General features: G+C 38.0%; 1 protein-coding gene across 1 annotated transcript in view; it reads left to right on the forward strand.

Annotated features, from left to right (window-relative positions):
• The window catches only part of ARIH1 (ariadne RBR E3 ubiquitin protein ligase 1), a 112,324-nt gene extending 101,975 nt beyond the window's left edge, over positions 1 to 10,349 (forward strand). Inside the window, exons 13-15 of the mRNA XM_023729819.1 lie at positions 1,809 to 2,069; positions 4,784 to 4,896; positions 5,920 to 10,349. Of these exons, the coding sequence (XP_023585587.1) occupies positions 1,809 to 2,069; positions 4,784 to 4,896; positions 5,920 to 6,004 (459 nt within the window). The 3' untranslated portion in view covers positions 6,005 to 10,349. The remainder of the gene's footprint in view (positions 1 to 1,808; positions 2,070 to 4,783; positions 4,897 to 5,919) is intronic.
• The last annotated feature ends 6,158 nt before the right edge of the window (positions 10,350 to 16,507 follow it).

Consider the following 16,507-nt stretch of genomic DNA (forward strand, 5'->3'; position numbering starts at 1 on the left):
AAAAAAAAAAAAAAAGTCCTCCAAGGTTGAGAAGGGAGTTGACATGTCATGGAGTTGTTAACTGATGTCAAAAAACAATGTGTGTAGTGACTGTTAAAAAAAAACAACAACAAAACCTAGATGGTACTCTGAGTGCCTCAGAAAGCTGTACCTGCATTGTAAAATAATTGTTGACTTAATATACTATGCCACAGTACTAATAGTGGTAGACATTTGAATTTTTCTGTCTTCTAGACTATGGGTCAGCACACTTTTCCTGTGAAGGTCCAGATAGTAAATATTTTCAGCTTTGTTAACCATAAGGACTCTGCTGCCACTACTCAACTGTGCTTCTGCCCTTGTGCTGCTAAAGAAGCTTTAGACTTAGTGGATATGACAGTGTTCCAAGTAACTTTTATTTACAAAAACAGGCAGCAGCTGGATTTGGCTTGCGGGTCATAGTTTGGGCAGTCAGTTTTGGTTTCTTCAGGCCACTGATTGCTCTTCTCAGTCCAGATTCTGACAGTTGTTTGGAAAGTTAGTCCTGTTTGCAGTGACGGCATGGGTTTCCTTTTTTCATGCTGAGTTTCAGAGATATTTTAGAGAGAAGATGATGTTTCAGAATTGTCGGTCAGATTAAAAAAGAAGTCCGCCAGCATCATATATCTTAATATGATAATTTAGGTGTTCCATTTTCGGAATTTGACAGGCTTGGAAACATTTGTGCTTTTTCAACTGAGAAAATGCCAAGCAGATTGTTTTCCACATATATTTTTGGATTGGCATAATTTTTCAGTGCATAAACATTGATTTGATACTTACCTGAGTCTTGAAGTAACATGGCTTGTGGTTTATCACTTTCTGTACATCAGGTACTGGAGATACCAAGGTTGAGTTTTTAAAAGTGCATCCCCTTTAGAGATTTATAGTATAGTGGGAGATAATCTGTGTAAATTATTTTTGCAATATGATAAATAATACACATTTATCCTTTTAAAGTTTATATATACATTTTTTAAAAGCAGTGCTTTTTAGTATCAACAATTATCTAATCTTCAAATGTTCCCAGTTGTCTCATAAATCTTCTTTTATAGTTGGTTCAGATCAGGATCCACACAGGTCCACAAATTGCATCTGATTAATGTCTCTCGACTCTAATCTGTGGCTCCTTTTTTTTTACCCTCCTTGCCATTTATTTGGTGAAGAAGCTTGGTCATCTTGTCCTGTAGAATATTCCACATTCTGGATTTTGCTGATTATAACTCCATGGTATCATGTAATAGGTTCTTCTGTCCCTGTATTTCTTGAAAGTGGTGGTTAATTCTAGAAGTTTGATCAAATTCAGATTCAGTTTCGGGGGATGGAAGCATAGAACATTTAAGCATTGGTACTGTTTGCTTACTTTCTTTTGCATAACATCAGGAGGTATATAATATCTGGTTGTCTCTATAATTTTCTACTTTAAAATATTTGTGCTTATTGTTTGCTATACATCTTATTGCATATTTAGAACAGTGCTATCCAGTATAATGATGGAGATGTTCTGTATCACCACTGTCCTCAGTTTGGTAGCCACTAGCCACAAATGGCTATTGAGCACTGAGGAACTGAATTTTTAATTTTAACTAATTGAAATTTAAGTAGCCCATGTGGCTAGTGACTGCCGTATTGGAAAGCATAGCTATCGAACAGTTAAGGCAGTATTAAATAACAAAGATAGCAGTATTCCGTTTTGTTCCTGATTTTAGATTAAGTTCCTAGACTGTTTCACCAGTAAATTTGGATAACAGCTTTTGTGTATAATGTATTTATTTTTCTTAATGGAACAGCGATCTAGGGCAGCCCTGCAGAGGTACCTGTTCTACTGTAATCGCTATATGAACCACATGCAGAGTCTACGCTTTGAGCACAAACTGTATGCTCAGGTGAAACAGAAGATGGAGGAGATGCAACAACACAACATGTCTTGGATCGAGGTGCAGTTCCTGAAGAAAGCAGTTGATGTCCTCTGCCAGTGTCGTGCCACACTCATGTACACTTACGTCTTCGCCTTCTACCTCAAAAAGAATAACCAGTCCATTATCTTTGAGGTAGGTATAGTTTCAGGGGGGATAAAAGCTCACCCTGTCTCATAGGACCACTTGGTCTTTCATAGAAAAGTTAGGGTTTTAAAGGTTCTGTCAACTCAGAAAATGTGGGTAAACATAGTATTCATTAGGAAGATACAGGAAAGAAATTTAAATTTCTTGCCCTAAACTACATTCAGATTGATGTGGTTTAGTTAGGTAGCAATTAAGGGCCCTGCATTTGAATCTTGACTTACCACTTTTAGCTCTCTGGACTTGGAGCAGATTATTTAACTTTTTCCATTTCTGTTTTAAAATGGGAATCATTAGAGAATAATACCTGCTGGGAAGATCAAATCACACTTCTCAAATCAGTGCAATCTGTTAATTCACCTTAGCTGCAGGTGTGATATTTCTTCCTCTGATCCTAATCTCATGGTGCTAGGTCATATTTCAAAAGGTAAACGGCACAGTCCTCCAGACTGCCAAGTCTGCCCAAGATTTCTTATGCCAGCTTCATGCTTGGGGTCCCACTACATTCTCACTTCTGACCTGACTACAACTTTCGGGTTTTCTCACTACTCCCACAGGATGCCCAGAGCTCCCCCTCACTTCTGATGTGCTGGGCTCCCACTACTCCCTCAGGTTCAATAATTAGCTAGAACAGCTCACAGAACTGAGGAAATCTCTGTACTTTTAATGCAGTTTTACTGTAGCAGAACGGCTACAAATGAAGATACCATAGGACGAGGTCTGGGAGGGTTCCTTGTATGGAACTTTTCCATGTCCCGAATGACATGCTGCCATCCCAGTGCATTAATGTCTTTCACCAACCGGGAAACCCATGAAGCTTTTGTGTCCAGAGCCGCCTTTGGGCCCTGATTACATAGGCATGGAGCCCAGGTGGTGCAGTGATTACACGCTCAACTGCTAACTAAAAAGGTCGGCAAATAAAATGCTTCTTGGAAACCCTATGGGGCAGTTCTCCTCTTTCCTATAGAATTGCTATGACAATGGGTTTTGGTTTTGGTTTTTTACATGGGCATAATTGATTGAATCATGCCCTTTCCCCTGATGTCAGCTGCTATCAATAGAGGGGTCTTTCTTTCCTGGTCAGTCCCTACTTAAGAGTCACTAGCATAACCTTTTAGGTTAGATGTGTCTGGAGCCCTCATCAGACGCTTCAGTCACTGGAGAATTTCCAAAGATTTAAAGGTTATCTCTCAGGAACCAAGGAGAAAAACCAGATTCTTTAGGTAAAGTTAACCCTACAGTATCTTTCTAAGTTTAAGTGAGACAATCCATGTAAGTTGCTTACACAGCACTAGTAACTTCTCGGTAAAAGCCTTTATTCAGGCAAAACAAATCTGTGGTATTAGAAGTTAATATGGTGACTACCTTTGGTGGAGAAGTAGTGACTAAAAAAAAAGTATGGTGGTAGAATTTTACTTGTTGATCTGAGTGCTAGTTACATGGGTATGTTCACTTCGTAAAAATTTAGCTGTGTATTTTCCACTTGTATACTTTTTGGTATGTATAGTATATTTCAATAAAAGGTTGAAAAGCTTAGCTTTTTTTTTTTTATTGTACTTTAGGTGAAGGTTTACAGAACAAATAGTTTCTCATTAAACAGTCAGTACACATATTGTTTTATGACATTGGTTAACAACCCCACGACATGTCAACCCTCTCCCTTCTCGACCTTTTTTTTTTTTTTTTTGTGTGAAAATATACATAGCCAAAGATACACCATTTCAAAAATTTCTACATGCACAATTCAGTGACATCGATTATGTTCTTCCAGTTGTGCTGCTATTCTCACTTTAGATGAAAGTTCACAGAACAAAATAGTTTCTCATTAAACAGTACACATGTTGTCCTATGACAATGGTTAACAAACCTGCTACATGTCAACACTGTCCTTACTCAACCTTGGGTTCCCTATCACGAGGTTAGTTGTTATTTTCATAAACGATTTTTAAGTAAAGGTGCTCATGTAAAATTGATGCATGAAACATTGATGTCATAGATGACTAGACAGTAAGACTGACTAGCAGGTGAGCTGTGGGTAACATGTAGAGAGCTAGCCATAATAGTAAAGAATAACAAAAACTTTAATCTGCCAGAAAGTGTTCTGTTAAAAGAAACAGATGTAGCCAGAAGTAAACAAAAATAGGCTTCTGTTTTTTCTTCAAATTTTCCTTTGAGGTTTTATACATAGCAGCTCTCAGAACTAGGAGGTTCCAAGATTTTTTTTTTTTTTCTTAAATCCTTTTAAATTGTCCTCAATATCCTTCCCAGGATAGTGAATGAATCTTTCTTTTAGCATTTAAAAAATGCCTAGAAAAGAGAGAATACCATATTTTTACGCTTCACTCAAATAGCACGCTTTCTGTGATTGTTTGCCAACTGCTCCCTCCCCCAGGAGGTATTTGTAAGAGCTACTATACTGATTTGTTTTTTTTTTTAACATGTTGCTATAAAAAAATTAGCATAGCATGTTTACAAAAATACCTCTGGTGTGCCAGCGTAGATGGCTCGCATTATTTGCGTTAAAAACAGGATGATTAAGATGTTAGAGCTTAAAACAATAAAGAGCTTTACAGAGGCAGTTAAATCACCTGTGAAAATTATGAAATGAGTGTTGAAAGTAAGTCTGTAGGTAAAGAAGCCACTAAAATGGTCTTTTTTAGCTTTCTTTTGAAACAAAAAATCACTATATGTTCTTCCTCTTGCAGAATAACCAAGCAGATCTAGAGAATGCCACAGAGGTCCTTTCGGGCTACCTGGAACGAGATATTTCCCAAGATTCTCTGCAGGATATAAAGCAAAAGGTTCAAGATAAGTACAGGTGAGAATTTTCTTAAAATAGCTGTTGAGCAAAAGTTTTTACCAGTGGTGCTCTAGTATGTCTTGGTGGTAAAGTTAGGTGATAGTGAAACTTGGGTTTAGCATATCCAGTAACTGAGCTGCTGCCATGTTTCTCGCAGATTGCTTCTGTCCATTGGGCAACGAATTGCAGCTAGTAGTGCTGGTCAAGCATAGAGGAGAAAATCAGCCATTTATCCCACCGGCTGATTCTGCTGCTTCTGTTCAGCCATATCTACTTAGTTGCTGCCCTGCAAGGAAGAAAGAGCCTAAAAGGGCAAGTGGCCATTAGGATGAGGGGTGAGAATAGGATGCTGGTTTTAACATGGGGATCCTGTGGGTCATTGCTGTTGACAAGTGATATACCCAAACTCACTTTTTAGAATTTTTATTAGATTTATTTCTTAGGAGAGAATTACTTTGCCTAGGGGCAGATATGCTGCTTCTTAAGCTAAAGATAATGAAAATGTTTGATTTCTCAACATGAACATCCTTCCCCCTAAAGTTTTTTCCTGGCAAATAACTAATTTCTTTTTAATAGTTAAATAGTAGTAGGAAACTTTGGGAAATTGGAAGATTTGGAGATTTAGCCTAACTAATATTTTCACTTCCTTAGCCAGCTATAGCCATTACATTATGTTTATAGTACTTTTACAGTGTACAAAGATTTCACAGATGTGGATAAGTAACCCTTAAAATTACTTCTTTCTGAAACTGTTTACTCATCTGTAGAATGATGGAGTTGAATCAGATGATTTCCAAGTCCCCTTAGGACTTTTAACACTTATGCTCTAAAATTAGTTCCCAGGGCTGGGAATCATGGCTCTACAGAAAATATAGTTTTAATGTTAGAAACAGTTTGATGTATCTGTGCACGTAGACGTAAAAATGTACCTATTAAAAACAAGTGCTCGGTTGTGTAGGGGTGCCATAAAGTAATAAGTAAATACTCTTCTGTTAGTGGAGACTGACAAGTTATGTTTTGTTTTTTTCTCTTTGATTACAGATACTGTGAGAGCCGACGAAGGGTTTTGTTACAGCATGTGCATGAAGGCTATGAGAAAGATCTCTGGGAGTACATTGAGGACTGAGAATGGCCCTGCATAAAATGAACTCTGAAAACTTTACCATCTAGAGTGCTCATGCAATTAAAACAAACAAAACAAAACACACACAAACAAGGAGGCACTAAGCCTCTGACACCGCTGGTCTGTAGTACCGGAATTCTGTTTTGTTAACGGAAAGTTTAAGTAAATTATATTGTAATAAAAAAGGTAGATAAACCATTGTACAACAGTATTCTAGGCCGCCAACAAAAGTGTGACAGACACACTAAAAGCCCTCCAACTTTAACTTGTAACGTAGCTTCATTCTCAAAGCTGACTCCTTTTTTCTTTTTCTTTTTCCTGAGTGTAGTACAGTTAAAATTTAAAACAGCTCTTTGACACTGCTTTTCATGTCCAAACCAGCCATTTTGTTGTACTTTGGTGAAGGATCTCTTTTCCTTCCTCCCCTACACGTACAGATACACTCACACACACAGACCGACTCTCTTTCTCTCATACCCCAAGGTCATATGTGAATGATGATTAGCTCCTTGTAAAGAGATTCTTGGGGCAGGGAAGGGTAGGCAGCAAGAGGATTAAACAAAAACAAACTTTGTATATGACTTTTAAAACAAGAGGACAACACAGTATTTTTCAAAATTGTATATAGCGCATATGCATGGACAAAGCAAGCGTGGCACGTGTTTGCATAATGTTTACTTACAAAAAAAATATTTATTCTTTAAAAATCTTGAAGATTATGTCTATTTGCTGTGCATTTTCTTTCAGTTTGCTTTATATTTCCAGGGTTGGGGGTTGGGATAACAGGTGTGTTGGTTTAGCACCTCTGGAAGACCTAACTAGAGCTCTGTGATTTCCCTTTCCTGCTCCTGAGGTTACATTGCTCTTTCTGGTTTTGGTATGTCGGTTGCTGGTCAGGGGCCTCATGCCTTGAATTCCCAGCTCTTGATCAGGGACAGGGAGGCTGAGCTCTGACTAAATGCCATGGCCTGATAAGGGCTGCAGTGGGGGAGCTTTGTTGCTGTAGTTCAAGATGACCCCATCCCCAACCTCATACCCCTCCCTGGCCTCACCCATCTCCCTAAGCCTTTGTGTACCCATGTCATACACACAGCCAAAGGCTTCCTAACCTACCTGTCACATCCAGAGGAAGCATTTCAAATTTTCTTCCTTTTGATTTTTTTTTTAATTGCTGCTTTGAGCCTTTTAAGAATTTAGTTGCGGCTCTTCTTTTACCCTTTTTCCACGTTAGGGTGTCAAATAGAATGTTTTTGCTTTAAATATAAATAAATAGCCATTCACTTAGTCTGAGATTGTAAATTTAAAATGGCGGATACTGAAATTGCCCGTGTGTGTTGCTGTGGGTTCAGTTTGAAGGCAAACACCCCTAGAACATGATATTCCCATATAGTGCATTTAAATAGAAATCACTGAATTTGCTTCTTTTCTATTGTCAGCAGGTAGGAAAATTAATAATGCATTTTAGCTGTGATGTCCATTTTTATGAAATTTCTACTAAGCTATGTTAAAAGTAAAGGATGGTGGTGGTTTTATTAACTGTATACCTGTTTAGGCCATTCTGGTTATGGTATTTTTCAACAGGTCAGCATCCCTAAATCTGTCAGTTTTATATGGGAGTGCAGAGTGAACTAGGCAACTAGATTAAGAGGTTTTAATATTAAATACCAATTTTGGCTGAGGACCTCTTTGTCTTCCTTTAAATGTCTTGCGCCTAGGGGAGTGTTTACCATTTGTGAGGCAGCTTTGTCTGCTCTTGCACTGTACATCTTATTACTCCATTGGGAAGTAGGTTCACTTTCCTCTGGCCTTTTGCCTAAGTTAGGCTTTGCTGAATCAACCCTACTTTTCCTTTTAGAAAAGGTTGTTACCTGAGATGTACTTGCAACTGTTCTTTTCCCATCAAAAATCAGTGAATGTTTGCTGAATATATTATGCTGCTTCCTTAAACCACTTGTCGCTTTAGGATCAACTTTACCTGTACCTTTTATCCTCCCCGCCCTTGCCACCTCAGGTGCAAATCTGAACTCAGTGTCTGCTTCTTCCATAGTCTCTTCTCCCTTTCCCCCATCATCCATTTGATTTTATTTTACTTTAAATGACTGCATCAATCTTAAATACATTTAAAAACAGATTTTTTTTTTTTTTCTTTTTTTTTAGAAAGCTTGAACAAGTTCCTTTCCCTGGTAACTTTGAAAAGCAGCCAGAGTTGCTATATAGATATATGTGGCTCCCTAAAAATGCTCTGTGTATGTGTTGTGTTTTAAAAAAATCTTACCAGTTAACTTTGCAGTATCTAGGTTTGAGTGTCATAAATCCTCTTTACATGCTCCCTTTGCACCAAGTATCCAAAAACAGTTCGTGTACTTCGTAATATCAGCCCCCATGGAGGAGCAGTGCTTTTTAGAGATGCTTTCTAGTTTCAGTGTTGGCACACTACCTGAGGATATTGGAGTTGTATGGAGCAAGGTGAACTGGCCTTTTCTACTTCCAGGCTTTTAACAGCTATCTCCATATTTGACAGAATTCCCTGAGTTAACTGCTTTGGTTGTTAGTAGCTTTGATGCCCCAGGCTGGGATAGGCAAAGCCATATTGTGTGACAGCTTCCCTATCTCATCTACCTGAGTCTTGCTATCAGAGGGCTCTATTCACAACAAGCATCAGGGTCTCCCTGTCTTCTTGAGGGCAGTTACATTGTCTTTTGAAAAGTGCATGCTTCATTTGAATAATTAAGCAGTAGATGGACTTTCAGTGACCCACAATAAAATTTTGGTCGGAAGCTCAGGACACAAACCACAGTGGTAAAACTGAACAGCATATATTATCATCAGACTCTAAATTCTGTGTAATTTTCTGAGACCCAGATTGTATGTGTTTTATGTGTATTTAAATAAAAATATGAAATACACGTGTATACATACAGACATACACAACAGCTCCAAGACTGACTGACTTGATTTGAAATGGTTGGATGCAGTGTAAAATGTGGTTCAGCCATGGTTAGGAACTGAAATTCAGTACAAGAGCCTAAAGGACTTGATGTAACAGATTTCTTTTAGCTACAAATCCTGGTATAGAGCACTTGGGGGATGGGAGGGGGCGGGTTGGTGAGACAATCAGATCGGTAAATTGATTAAATGCTCCTAACCCTGTAATTTTGTGCATAGAGCACCCTGTGCTGTGGAAATAACTGTTCTTAGATTTTCATTGTAACTGGACTGTTCAGGTTGCCCAGAGGGAAAGAACATTCCTAATTCTAATAAAATAAACTTTTATTTTGTTATTCCATTAGTTACTTATGTTTATTTTTATAGTTAAAAAAGACAAAGTGGTGGCCTGACAACCACCTGTATTATGTGCCTTATTCACTGTTCCTACTTAATATAAAATGTCAAGATTTGGTTCCGTTTCTTTGCAGGGAACTGTGAATGAAACCGTCCCCTACAATTAACTTGGTTACTATACCCTTCAGAGCATTTCCTGAAAGCTGTCCAATTTCTGTGTCTCAGACATTGAATTTAGATTTCCATTTGTGTTGTAACATTGATAATATGAGATGCTCAGTAGATCTTTGAATGCCAGTTTCTTTTTAAGATAAGTCACTTTCAGTTACTTGTAAAACTCCTTCACATAACTTCATTTTAGTCACCCTTAGAAGCTGGTATCTCCTAGAGATGGAGAGTTGCCATCTTAAAAGAAGGCTCCAGAGTTGGAGATATTTGTCATTGATATTCTACCTTAGTTTACATTTTAGTACAATTTAATTTGGGATTGTTTGGATCTATAATTGAGTGTTTATCACTTTCATCTTCAGTGCGCTTTCTTATACTACCCTCTAAACAAATGGGGTAGAAACTGCTGTTTTACAAAAGAAGAAAAGGCTCAACAAGGTTAGTAATTTGCCCAAAATTAAACAATTTCTTGTATTGGGGACTAGAATTTTCTCATATCTGAGACTCGAACAGTATCATACTACCTCTTTATACTCATACTTCCTTATTCTGGTCTCAGAATGACCTACAATTCAATACCAGAAAAGGTGGTTCTTAACTATAGTTTTGTGCTTTTTAAAACACATCAAAGACTATAAATACTTGTCACTGCTACTGTTAGAGGAGTGCTGTATACGATTTCCATCTTCAGTTTGTTGCAGCATTGACAGCTCCTGTGGCCCTGTGTTTGCCTGATTGTTAGAAACCAGCCGTGGTTAGAAAGTAACCCTTCCCATCTCATAGACTGGGGCAGTCCTCATGTGAAGACTATCACGTGATAGTTGAGAGTAAATAGTTCAGCATGGTTTGATTTGCTAAATGGTGTCTGAGCAGTTTGCCATTGTTGATCCTAGTTATTAAAAAAAAAAAAAATTCCAATATAAAGAATTTTGGATAGTCTACTGGAATTCGTTACAGGAGATGTTTTATCATGAAAACACAGCAGAACAGCCCATATCCATTTGATCTCTGCATTTCTCCTTGTATGACTAACTTCCAAATTTTAATTTTTTGCTTTTTGTGCGATTAAATCCAACTTTGGGACAACTATTGTTGATCTTTCTCTAGGCAGTAGCATTTAGAATAGGAAAAGTAATGAATATCAGATTCTTTTGAAAAGCAGTTTGACTAAACTATATAGACATGCTTCTTTAGGGCCATTTTTAGGATAGGAGTCCATTAGTGTATGAATCAGTCATACATTGATAGCAGATCTTAATGCCAAACCAGTTACCAGTTGCTGTTGAGTCAATTCCAACTCATGGCGACCCCATGTGTGTCAGAACTGTGTTCCGTAGGGTTTTTAATGGCTGATTTTTTTGAAAGTAGATCACCAAGCCTTTCGAGGAGCCTCTGAGTGGACTATAACCTCCAACCTTTTGGTTAGCACCCAAGCATGCTGCTGTTTTTGCCACCCAGGGACAACAGTGCCAATGCATAACCTTTTTACCACAGTAATCCACAGTTTCAAATTCTTAATGTCTATAAGAGCCAGCTAAATATTTTTAAAATGGATTGCCCTGTGTTCTTCAAGAAGCCCTGTGAAATCCAGGCTTTGATGAATTCTCTCAATTTTGAAATGTTGGTGATTACAATATTTTTAAATATGAGTCAAAACCCACTTATGGCCATCATTTTCCAACTTCTACAAGTCTTGGGTTGCAGCTTAGACTGTAATTGAAAAGAGGGAGTAGAGCTGAGCATAAAGAACAAAAGGAGTCATACGGCAAGTTCCCCAGCTCAGGATAGGGCCTCCGTAGGCCTTAGCTGGCTGAGTTTGTGGAATGGTGGCACCTAAGAGTGCAATGTGTAGTGCCTGATTTTTTTTTTTTCCCCCAGTTTTCTAGTAAGTGGCCCACCTTGGAGAAAATAATTCACAAAACCAAAAGCCTTACTGAGAAGTAGACCTGACAAGCAGAGTAGAATATTCATGTAAACTGGCACTACGTTCTCTTCCTTAAAAGGGGAAATCTGAGAAAGCAAATTAGTGGAGCGGCTGGGCCAAAGAAGTTGGATGTTTATAATATGCATTCAAGCGGATGTACACTTTCACTTAATCACTTACGGTTGAATTCACAAGTTTCTTTTAGTTTCATTCTTTTGATAATTTTGTGTGTTAAGACAATAGATTTTCCTATTTTTATCCCCAGAGTGGGTAGTGAAAACAATATCGATACTTCTCAGCCATAGTTTTCCCTTTTGTAAAATAGGGATACTAATAAGAGCTATAATTTGTTGACTACTTCTTGCCAGATGCCTTAGTTATATTATCTGTATCCTCTAGGCAGCCCTAAAAGAAAGTAGGCGTTGCTGTGCTAGTTTATAAATGAGGAAACAGGCATAGACTATTGCTCAAAAGTTACACAGTGAGTTTATGGCAGGGTTATGTTTGTCTGATTCTATGTGTTCGTTCTACTATGTTGTCCACCTTGTCTGTTACAGAAATATTTTGAGGATCAAAGAAACCTCGTATTTTCCCAAACCCTAGTTATAAATAATAAGCACACTAGTACTAAGGCAGAAAATAAAGATACAAACTGTTTCATAGACTCCAAAACACAGGATGAGATTGGACCCAGGAACCAGAAAGGCATTTGGGACTCCTAGGCACGCATGGTCTGTGCCATTTGCACATCCACATTTTTCTGTCTATATTAAACAGTCTGTTTTTCCTGTCACTACTCCATAGCTCCAAGTATTACATGTTAACTATTCCAGACACACAGAGACAGAACCAATCGAACTGGGCAGAGTCATTGGTATACACCTGACTCTTGGGTCCTTACCCCCATGAATGGTGGTAGTGGGGGGTTGGTGCACAAATCTTGGAGATCATAGCTAGCTGGGCATACATTATAGAAGATGTCTAAAGCAAAACTAAAATGCCCTGAAATTTTTCTTTTTTAAAGAAATGTAAGGAATTAGTATAGAATTAATACTTATAATGGCTAATCTATTGTTCACTAAGTGCTTCATGTACATCATCTCATCAAACTCAAGAATCCTATGACACAGTTACCATCCCCTGATGACAGAAGCTCAAGGAAGGTGGGTAACTTGCCTGAGGTCACCCTGTTAGTGTTGGACTGAAGATTCAAACCTAAAGATGCCTTCAGTCAGCACCCATGGTGCCAGGCAGTGTTCTATGCACTGGACAGTGAACCAAGGGTCTGCTGGTTTGTCTAAAGCTCTCGACTGCAGTACTACAGGGAGACTCAATGGATTGCCCAAAGTCACCCAGCCAGTGAATGGCAGAGCTGGAGCCACAGCTTGACCTCTAGCACTATATTCTTTTCACCACACTGTAGCTGTTTCTCAAACAGCCTTGCCAATAGCACCTGCTAAAATTATGTAGCTTGGGAGGCTTCCAGCCTCAGATTGCCCTGGAGACTTGATGACTAATTCTTATTTTTGGCTCTTCTCTGTTGAAAACAGGAGCCTCTTTTGTTGTTAACCTCAGATATTATACTACTAAGAACGACCCAAAATATGCCTTTTTCTCCCTTACATTTGAGAGCCACCCTAGCATTTTATTGAGTTAAGAAGCAAGCCCATATTTCCAAACCCTCTCCAGAAGGCCTGTCTGATTTTGAGCTGATAACATTGACTTCATATACATAAAGCTTAAAGTAACACTTCCTGTTTCGGCACCTGTAAATCCTTCCTCACTGGCTACACCTGTATAAAAGTGTGATATTTACTCTTCAAGCTGCCTGCTTTTTACCATGGAGTGAGTATTCAAGTTTCAACGTGGGGATTCGGAAGATGATTATAGACACATAACACTGTAATTCCCTGTAGTAGACAGTTAATTCTCCAGAAAGCTCTTTAGGCTGAAACCTTGTTTCTAGATTTTAGATTTCCTTCTGATGGCTAAAAATTTTTTCTGTTTGCATGATGACAAAGCAGTGCCCCAGCAACCACTTCAGTGCACATTAAATGGCTGTTATTAGAATTATAAATCTGGGGCTCGTGCAGTAAGGATCTAGTTCTCTGAAACTCATTGGCCAAGTTGGAATATTTGAGGAGTGAGCAAACACACACACAGAGAGCAGGATTTCATCCTCAGTTGTCTTAGGGACCCTGTCCAAAAACACCACTGCTTGAATTTCCCAGCTTTCTCTTGCAGAGAGACTCCCTATGTGTACTCCCACCTCTGCAGATTACACCGTCCTTTCAGAGGGAGTCCAGCATTCATGCAACACCTCTCGTAAGCCCAGTTGGGCAATAGATATTCTAATTGAACACCCCAAAATTGTAAAGATCTTGCACCTACTGTCAAGTCATTTATAATCTAATGGTGCTCTTCCTGGTATGAACTTAGTTGCTTGTTAATGAATTCCTGCCAATGAACTTGACTTGTGGATCATTTCTACACAAAACCAGTTGCCATGGAGTTGATTCCAACTTATGGTGACATGTGTGGCAGAGCAGAACTGTGCTCCGCAGGGTTTTCAGTGACTGATTTTTTGGAAGTAGATAGCAATGTGTTTCTTCCCAGGCGTCTCTGGGTGGACTCAAACTTCCAGTCTTTCAATTAGCAGCTGAATGCCTTAACCATTTGTAGCCCCCCGTTCCCCGGAGATTTCTCATTTATACAAAACTAGAGCAAATACTAACAAATTTTTTTTTAACAAGGGAGGAAGTATGACTTGAATGTCTACCTGCTTTGGAAAAGATGACTGCTTTGGATAGGAAATGATTTTGTATACAAATATCCTGAGACTGATTCTAAGCATTGTGAAGGCCATGGCAGCAAATGCCAGAGAATGGGCTTAATACAGGGTATGGTCCATGCCTTTGAACAATTCACTTTTACCCTATTATTCTGACTAGCTTGCAACAGAGTGGGTTAAGTACTGTACATTTAAAGAACCCCACCATGTGTTCAGGTTAAAACCAATCAGCACAAGTCAGTGCCTTACAGTGGTCAAATGGTTGCTTATTAACCAATGGAAATAAAAGACTGTTAGTTCTACAGAATTGTTTAAAAGATTCTAAATGCTATTTCTTTGGACACTGGATTGTGTGCCCTATAAGATAAACTCAGTAATCAAGGTCCTAGCCCTCAGGAGATTAGAGCCCCAAGATAACACTAAGAACAGATTAGATAGGTCAGTAGAGTTGGGAACAGGTGCTCCTGGAAGAGGAATCCCTCCCCAAACACACACTTTCATTTAAAATTGAGGTACAATTAATATATAGTAAAATGCACACATTTTAAGTGTTCAATTTGATGAGTTTTAACAATTGTATAGACCTGTGTAATAACCACCCAAAAGAAATATAGAACATTACCATCAACCCAGAAAGTTCTCTTGTGCACTTTTCAAATCAATCTCTGTTCCCCTCCAGTGATCACTTGGCTGATTTCTGTCACTAAAAATTTGTTTTGCCTGTTTTTGTGCTTTATATAAATGGAATCTTATAATGTGCAGTCTTCTGCATCTGGCTTCTTTCCTTTAATTTTTTAAAGTCTCATGTATATTGCGTGTATCAGTAATTTGTTACTGAGTAGTATTCCATTTTATAAATATACCACAATTTGTTTATTCATTATCCTGCTGATGGACATTTAGGTTGTTTCCAGTTTGGGGTTATTATTAATAAGGCTGCTATGAATGTTCTTACACAAGGTTTTTTGTTTTGTTTGTGGATATACGTTTTCGCTTTTCTTGGAAACATGCCTAAGAGTAGAATTGCTGGGTCATACGGTAAGTGAATTTTTAACTTTATAAGAAACTGCCCTCCTGTTCTCTAAAGTGGTTTTATCATTTTGTACTTACATCGATGTATGAGAGTTCCAGTTGCTCCACATCTTTGTCAAGATTTACTATTGTCAGTGTTTTTATTTTAACCAGTTTAGTGGGTGTGAAAATCTTTTTGATTTTAATTTCCATTTCCCTGATGACTAATGATGTTGAGCACATTTTCATATGCTTTCCTTCTATCTGTATATCTTTGGTGAAGTGTTGTTCATGTTTTTCTTCTTACCATTTTGAAATTGGGTTGTCTTTATTCTGATTTTTATTGTTTTATTTTACTGTGATTATTATTCTTTATATTTTAGAAAAAAGGCCTCTGTCAGATATATGTACTGTGAATATATTTTTTTTAGACTGTGGCTTGTCTTTTAATTTGCTTATTGGAATCTTTTGATTTAATTTTAATTAATTTAAATTTTATTTAAATAGCCACTTGTGGCTAATCACTACTGTATTGGACAGTGCAGCTCTAGAAATTACAGTATACATGTTGTACTCTTGTTATTTTATATTTTACATTTATAGTATGCTATACACTCCACAATAAATTTTTATTATTGTTCTTCCTACTTTCCAGCAGATCGAAGGTTCCATCTGGTATCATTACCCTTTAGTCTAAAGAACTTTTTTTGGCATTTCTTCTACTTCAGTTTTGCTAGAGATGAATTCTCTCAACTTTTATTTCTCAGAGAATGTTTTTTATTTCTTCAGGGGTATTTTAATTGAATGTGGAGCCCTGGTGGCACAGTGGTTAAGAGATCAGCTGCTAACCAAAAGGGAGGCAGTTTGAATCCACCAGCTGCTCCTCGGAAACGCTATGGGGCAGTTCTACTCTGCCCTATAGGGTCACTATGAGTCGGAATCGACTCAATGGCAACGGGTTTGGTTAACTGAATATAGAATTCTATGTTGACCTTTTATTTCTTCTTTCAGTACTGTAAAGTCATTTCTTTATCTTCTGGTTGCATTTGTTTCTGTCATCTATCATTTTTATTCTTGTTCCTTTGCCTATAATGTGTCTTTTTTTCCTATGGCTGCTTTTAATATCTGCTCTTTATCTTTGGTTTTCAGCAGGTTGACTTTGATATCTAGGTATGTTTTTCTTTGTATTGTGTTTACTGAACTTCTTGGATCTGTGTTGGTGTCTTCCATTAATATTGGCTATGTCTTGGTCATTATCGTCCAAATACTGCTACTGTCCTATACTCTGTTGACTCTCCTCACCTTCTGAGACTCCAATTACACATATATT

This window comes from Trichechus manatus, unplaced genomic scaffold (genome assembly GCF_000243295.1).
Source record: "Trichechus manatus latirostris isolate Lorelei unplaced genomic scaffold, TriManLat1.0 scaffold00030, whole genome shotgun sequence".
Taxonomy (NCBI): Eukaryota; Metazoa; Chordata; class Mammalia; order Sirenia; family Trichechidae; genus Trichechus; species Trichechus manatus.